The 7,539-nt window shown below is 39.8% G+C and overlaps 1 protein-coding gene across 1 annotated transcript in view; it reads right to left on the bottom strand.

Annotated features, from left to right (window-relative positions):
- Positions 1-2,597: 2,597 nt before the first annotated feature.
- LOC121961682 (carboxypeptidase M-like) overlaps positions 2,598-7,539 on the bottom strand; it is a 15,051-nt gene continuing 10,109 nt past the window's right edge. Inside the window, exon 5 of the mRNA XM_042511749.1 lies at positions 2,598-2,660. Coding sequence (XP_042367683.1) covers positions 2,598-2,660 — 63 coding nt within the window. The remainder of the gene's footprint in view (positions 2,661-7,539) is intronic.

Here is a 7,539-nt window from a genome sequence, read left to right as displayed (position 1 = left end):
TTTGGGACATTTCTCCCTGTTTTTTCTTTTTTTTTTTAAATTTCTAATAATCAAAACTAATTTGCAGATGATTTTCTTGTCACATTTTACTGTTTTTTAGCAAGTTGTGATACATTTCTTGACAAGTTGGTCATTTCTGTTTTCCCATGTTTCCGAAAGAAATCAAACCACTTTTCTAAGGCTTGTAAAAGGCATCTGACCACAGCACAAGAAAACTGATTCTGGTTTCAAAGGGTTAAATTTGAAAATGTGCAGTAGAAATACTGAGTAATTTCGGGGCCGATTTGATTAATTATTTCAATTATTAATTATTCAACTAATAATTATGATTATTAGTTGAATGAAGTTTGCTGCTTTAGAAGAAACTCAGACTAAGAAACTATTCATCCTCCTATTCATTCATTTCCCAAACGTCTGCTTTTTTTTCGTAACATTTCAGTTTGATGCGTGTTCTCTCCCGCTGGAAACGGCGGGGGAGGAAGTGATGTCGTGAGTCAGCGAGGAATTGAAATGCGATCCGGAGACGAGTCGGAGGCTGTTTCTCTGAGACAGAGAAAAAAAAACTTTGTGAATGAATGAAGCCTCAGGAGGCAGAAAGAGAGAAGGGTGGGAAAGGGGAAAAGGTGTGTGTGTGCAAAACCACAACACACACACACACATGCACAAACACACATGTCAGGACTCGTGCTGCCTCCGGCCATCATTTTGTTTTCCTTCAACACTCGTCTGAACTGTCTCTCTTTTCTCTCTCGACTGCCGTCACAATCTGAAGCCAGCTTTAACATGTGCAGTGTGTGTAACTCCAGCCTGACGTCTAATTTTCCTCCACTGTTTTTAAAATACATCAGTAAGACACACTAAGTGGGTTTCCATTACAAATCTGTGCAAAACTTTAGCGATATTTTCAAAATGTTGATAGAAATCATTTGCGAGATGTCTCCATTAGGTGTACGTTATATTCGTGATTTCAATTTGTGCAATTTGAGGGTTAATGCAAACCCAAACAAGAAAAAATGATTACAATAATTAGAATAAAGAGAAAATATATGGGGAAGAAAGCACAATCTATACGGAAAAAGGCAGATATAGATCCATATAACTTTTTAGTTCATGTTCTGTACATATAAGCACTCCTCTTTGTGCTGCACTCTGCTTCCAAGCTGCTGTTGTCTTCATGCTTTAACATGTGTGTGATGAGGCAATCAGCATGCCTAAAATGTCTAAAATACTTTAAGTTTCTCAATGTCTGATTGTGTGGTAATTAAACCTTTCAAGCAAAATGGTGCCACTTCTCTTAAAAACATGGGAAAAAGGGGCAAATCTGTTAGAAATATTCCACAAATTGAAAGAAATCAGTAGATTTTGATAAAGCAAGGGAAACATTACTTAAACTACATGTTATAATTATCATATTTTCAATTTCAATGATAAATTAACTATTATAATTTTGTAAGGACTGTTTCCAGGTCATCTATTTTTTTGTTTTAATTTATTTGTCTTTCATTCTTTTCTTATTTATGTTTTACATTTATTTATTCATTTATTATTATTTTATTTTTTTAATTTTTCTGTAATTTTCTTTGTACTTTGTTGTCCTTCCCATGTTTTTGAATGGTATTAAGCTAATTTGCTCACGTCTCAAAGGGTTAAAATGTGTTCAGATGTCACCAGTTAATGATGAATCACAAATTATTAAACATATATCTCTCTCCTACGTGATTTCTTTGATGTTAAGTACTATTTCTTCATAAAAAGTATTGATATGTGGAACTGTGGCTCCTGTGTTCCCGTCAGAAACACGCTGATCAGCAGTTGGATAGTTTTGTCTCTAACTTCAAACAAGTTTAGATAACAAGTTTCCATCAGTGCCGTGTTGTTTACGTTGCTGTGCATTAGCAGATGTAAGCTTATGTTCAGAGTTACGGCTTCACTTCAGTTAAAACGTCCTCAGAAACAATAACAGCTCAGAGTCACCGACAGCAGCGAGTTCAGCCTGCAGAGCAGTCAAAGAGGGAAGGAAGCTCTGTTCCCGCTGTCGCCCACACACACACACACACACACACACGCATAATGTTCTGTAATAAAAAAACAAAAAAAATACATAATCAATCTAAGAAAACAAACTGATTGTGTGAGCAGATTCGCGTTGGAAGGCGGCGGCTGCTCTGTGATTCAGTTCATCTGTGAACTCGGTTGCTTCATCCAGCCGACTCCACAGCTGCTGTGATCTGATACAGAGTCCTCTACGACTGCAAGCAAACATTATTTTTTATTACTATTGATTAATTTGCAGATAAATTAAGTCTATAAAATGTCAAAACTAACCCTAGCCAAAACAATCGTCAAAGAACTTCTTTTGTCCAAACAACAGGCGACTCGAAAGATAAAGCCACAGGACACACTGTCACTGACCTGACGGCATAAAAACATCATTTAACACGTGAATAAGTGAGGAGCAGGAAGCCATCCTCATCAGACCCGAGGACTTAATTTGGAATTAATTATCAGTTTGGTCGTTGTGAGCTTTTAACAGTTTGGCGGCCTGAGAAATGAAGAAATTATTGAGCCTGTTAAACCTGCCAATCTCCATCCGGAGGCTAAAAGCTCAGATCGTCCATGCAGAGGATGAAGAGGACGCTGCCAAATATCTCTGAGACACTCTTAGCCGAGACACGAGACAGATCAGACAGTTTAACACCACTGATCTTACTGACCACTTTAACTGCGTGTTGCAACCTATTCCTGTCCCTGATTCAGATATTACCAAAGCTGGTAATAACAGTGATGACTGACTCCACCACGCAGCTGTTCAAGGGTGTTCAAAGGTTTTAGTGCACACGCCAAACCAGTGACTTTCCTCTGCAGGAAGTGAAGTCACTCAAGGAAATCTCGGACTGTGGGCGGGGTTCCATTAACCCTAAAATTGCACAAACTGAAACAACGATTATAAAATATGCCTAATAAAAACTTTTTTCAAGTTTTTACACGCGCATGAGGTGGCAATTCGGAAAAGCCATATTTCACCAAACTGCAATGGAAACATTTTTTTCTGCTTTTCTAGGTCACATGATGCTATAGCTGTGTGCATGTCAGGAGGAACTGGCTCCCTCATGATGCAGCAGGAGCTACAAAAGCTGTTTTTGCATCATGTAACTCTGCAAAAGTTGAGCGGATCGTCTGAAAGTTTTGAATCCACAATTCCTCTGTGAAATCGTGGACTATCAGCTCCCAGAAATCCCTAAAACGTGACCGCTCCCACGTATAAAGGGGGTTTCCTTTCCATTCTTGCCGCATAACACGCCTACGTCGCCTTCATTTGGAAATAAGACGGCTAGTGTGGTGGCTGCAATAGAAATAAAGCTGCTAGTATTTTGAACATCCAGCGCCATGCTTCTCAGAACATTATCACGAGAGGAGAAATCGCAGAACATCACTCAATGAAAACGTCGTCATCTCAGAATTGTGTTTTATCAACATTTCAAAAAATATGGCTTAAGTTTTGTGCAGATCTGTTATGGAAACCTGCCTAGTGACATCTATAGAGTCTGAAATATCCACCCGCGACAGTTCAGATAAGATCAGGCATCAAAGTGAATCTCAGCACGATGGAGGAGCTGTTAAGTGTGATGCAGATTGAGCCGTCGAAAGACGTCTGTTTGATCTGACATAAGTGAACATACAAGTTCACAGCATCAGTAATTATTCTCAGGAAAAGTACAGACTGCATTCCTGCTGCTGACTGAACGACACTCTGTCAGAACAACACGACACTTTTCATTTCTGCTCATCTGAACACTGACGACAGACACATCCTCGCTCGTCTGACCTCGTCTGATTTCTGCTGTACAGTGGACGGAGTTTGCGTCCTGTTTGCTTCATGTATTTTTGAAGTTTTGTTAAACAACACAGTTTCCTACCAGAGACCAGATGTGTAAACAATGAGCGCGTAGGAAAACAATGCGTACACCATTTCCCGCACAAACAGCAGGATTATACACACAGAACGAGCAGCAAGAATGCAAACACTAAGTGGACAGAAGTATGTGGACACTGGAACATGTAATGTTGATAACAGATATAAAGCGGGTCCTCGCATGAAACTAGGCTGTCTTTGCAGGAGAAAGATGCAAATACTTGCAAATACCCAGTAGAGTGTCCGTCTCATGTCGGCTGAGTCCAACCTGCAGCCCTTTTCTGCATGTCATTCCCTTTCTCTCTCCCTCTTTCCTGTCACTCTCTAGCTGCACTGTAATAAAGGCAATAAAAGCCAGAATAAAAATCTTTTTTAAAAAAAGAGAAAAAAAGGTGCAACATGACCAGAAATAAAGAAAAACCTTTGCAGCATTTGCTTTTGCTCATGAGAATGCACCCCGCCAAGTCACTAATGTCCTGAAATCCTAGAAATTTCCCAAAGTCCTAGAAACATCCTAAAATCCAAGAAACGTCCTAAAATCTTGATAATGTCGTGAATGCAAGAAACTTCTTAAAATCCTGGAAACATGCTAAAATCCTGGAAACGAACTCAAATCTTAGAAACATCCTAAAATCCTGGAAACGAACTCAAATCTTAGAAACATCCTAAAATCCTAGAAACATCATTAAATCCTACAAACATGCTAAAATCCCTGAAACGTGCTAAACTCCTAGAAACACCCTAAAATCTTAGAAACATCCTAACGTGCTAGAAACGTCCTGAAAGCCTTAAAAGCAAAATCCTAAAAATGTGCTAAAATCCAAAAAACATCCTGAAATCCTAAAATCACTAAAATCCTTGAAATGTCCTAATATCCTAGAAGTTTCCTTAAGTCCTAGAAACATGCCAAAACCCAAGGAACATGTTAAAATCCTTGAAACGTCCTCAAATCGTCCTTTAAATCCTAAAAAAGTACTAAAACCCCAGAAAGGAGCCAAAATCCTAGAAACATGTTGGGGCTGCTGTGACTGGCCTCTGGCCTCCTGCGCATGATTGTGCTGTAATATGTGAATGGGACCTGAAGACGGGGACAGATAGCAGCTGAAGAGGACGTGCAATTGATGCCATTATCATCAGTCTACTCTGCGTTCAGCTGTCAGTGGGTGATCTTAACTCGTACCCACGCATTAACTATTTACAAGTCTTTTGAACCATGTCTCAAGTCTTTGTGGTTTTGGGCGTAATCTCTACATGCCGGACTTCATATAATTCACTGAGTACGTTTATGCTCCTCAGAGGACGTTTTATAGACGACCTTTCCTCAAACACAACCCTAAAGCTTTACATTTTAAGCTGTACGTCTGTTGAAGTGAAGCGCTAAGAAAGACTCAATCATCAGTTTGTTTCTTCTGTTCAGCCCTTTCGCACTGCAGCGTGTGATGAACAGCGCTGCCTCCAGGGGACCGAATCAGGAAGAAGACAGAAGACAGAAAGAGTACGAGTCTGTCTGATCGAGCTGCGCTCCCTGCGCCGTCGTCACCAGACGACAGCTCCTCCGTCTCCGCAGTATAAACAAGGACATAGGTGTGTTTGTCAGCCTCGCAAGAAATTAAACTCCTGTCACACAGAAAGATGTTTTCTGGGAACTGCTAACATAAACACACACACACACACACACACACACACACACACACTGATCTCTACACGACACCTTTTCAACTTTTTCACAGAGGCTGCATTCCTGCTGTTATAATGTGTGTGTGTGTGTGTGTGTGTGTGCAGAGTCCGTGAAAAGGCCTTTTTCTGGAAGTTTCCTCTGAACCGACACACTCGACTGACTCTGTTTGCTGACTGTGAAACACACAGTGTGAGTGTAGGTGTGTGTGTGTGTGTGTGTGTGTGAGTGTGTGTCGAGGCGTGACTTGTCTATTTAAGGACATTTCCATTGACTTTCACACACACATGCAGTGTGATCAGCAGTAGACCGTCACCACGGTAACCAGATGCTTGTCAGAGGTCGCTAAGAGTTTCCTTTACACCATTTAGATAGTTTCTCTCTTATTTTGCTGTCTTATTATTTCTTTAAAACTGTAAATGTATATATATACATTAGTTTAATCTAATTTTGTCTCATTATCTAAAATGTATTTCCAGTGAATATGGCAAGTGTGCTACTTACTTTCAGCTTTTTAAGCTAATGAATACCCAATAAAAAATCACAAAATGTTAGGAAAAGTAAAAGTTTTGCACCTATTTTCCTTATTAAATAGAGAAATACAACTGCACAACTTTTGAATTTAACTTTCTCACGGTCAAAGCAGACTGATGAGGCTTAATTGCCTTGTTAACTCATCATAAAAGACACCTTAAAGTCCACTGATCCAACAATCACCATATCTGGTTTGGTCAAAATAAATCCTTAATTCACTAAGTTAGATGTGAAAAAACATGCTGTTATTCTCCACAGTCTCTCTCTGCCTGCTGGCCGCCGGCTGTTTACAGTCCTGTAACTTCTCCCTCCACCACCACGTGTCTCTGTGTCTCTCAGCTCAGCTGCCTGTTCCAACAGAAGAGACCTGAGACTGAGCTCTGATGGTGCGTGCTGTGCACTACATACAACAGGTCTCTTTCATGACAGAAGAGAATAGAGAATCATTAGAAAATGTTTAAATAACCAAGAACAATACAAAGAAAACAATATTTATAAGTGTTCATTTATATTTATTATTTTTATCTCATTTTAGAACTTTTTCAGGTTATTTCCTATTTTTGTTCTCTTGTCTTTTCTGACATTTTCAGGTAGTTTTCCTGTAACTTTTTACTAATTTCTTGCTAATTTTTGCGTCCTTTTTTTAAGGTACTCATCGCCTGCTTTCCATATTCAAAAAACAAACCTACTTAGCACAGGTTTCAAACAGTGACTATACATCACCTTTACAGTCCTCAGCAGACTGAAAAAATTACAACCCGAGCCGAGTGTAAGTCCGGAAACCAACCCGCCTAAGATCAAAGTTGGCTTCTAATGCTCTTGATCTTATACAATATGATGCATTGCTGCAGATTAAACTACCCGACAGTCTATGAAGGGGTTAAAATGAGCACAGTCTGAAACATCTGCAGCAGTAAAATGACACAAATGTGATCCGAACACAACTGTGACCGTTTGTCACCACGAAGATGAATGTGAGGATTTCAGTGAACTGATCCAGCCAGATTTATTAATCTCTCTCAGTGTTCCTGAGTATGAGCTTTATTATTCCTGCTGTTTGTGTTGGACCTTCAGTCAATAAAGTTTTTTCCTGTCAGTTATTGCTACCGTTGTATCTGCTGAATTCATAAAGCCAGAGATTTGTTTCATAATGTCGTCTAATTCGCCAGTGTTGACTCAGCGTACTGTCTACATTCAGCTGAGAATAATACAGATCACCACACACACACACACACACACACACACACACACACACACACACACACGGTCTATCGTCTGAATACAAAAGTCTGACTCTGAATGGCTTTTGTTGATCTCTTTAGTCCTGCTTCCTGTCAGCAGGGAGGGGTCCTGTCGTGTGTGTGTGTGTGTGTGTGTGTGTGTGTGTGTGTGTGTGTGTGTGTGTGTGTGTGTGTGT

The sequence above is a fragment of the Plectropomus leopardus genome, chromosome 22 (genome assembly GCF_008729295.1).
Source record: "Plectropomus leopardus isolate mb chromosome 22, YSFRI_Pleo_2.0, whole genome shotgun sequence".
In the NCBI taxonomy this organism is placed as follows: domain Eukaryota; kingdom Metazoa; phylum Chordata; class Actinopteri; order Perciformes; family Serranidae; genus Plectropomus; species Plectropomus leopardus.
Note: the sequence above shows the minus strand (reverse complement) of the source record. Positions and strands in the feature narration are given on the sequence as shown.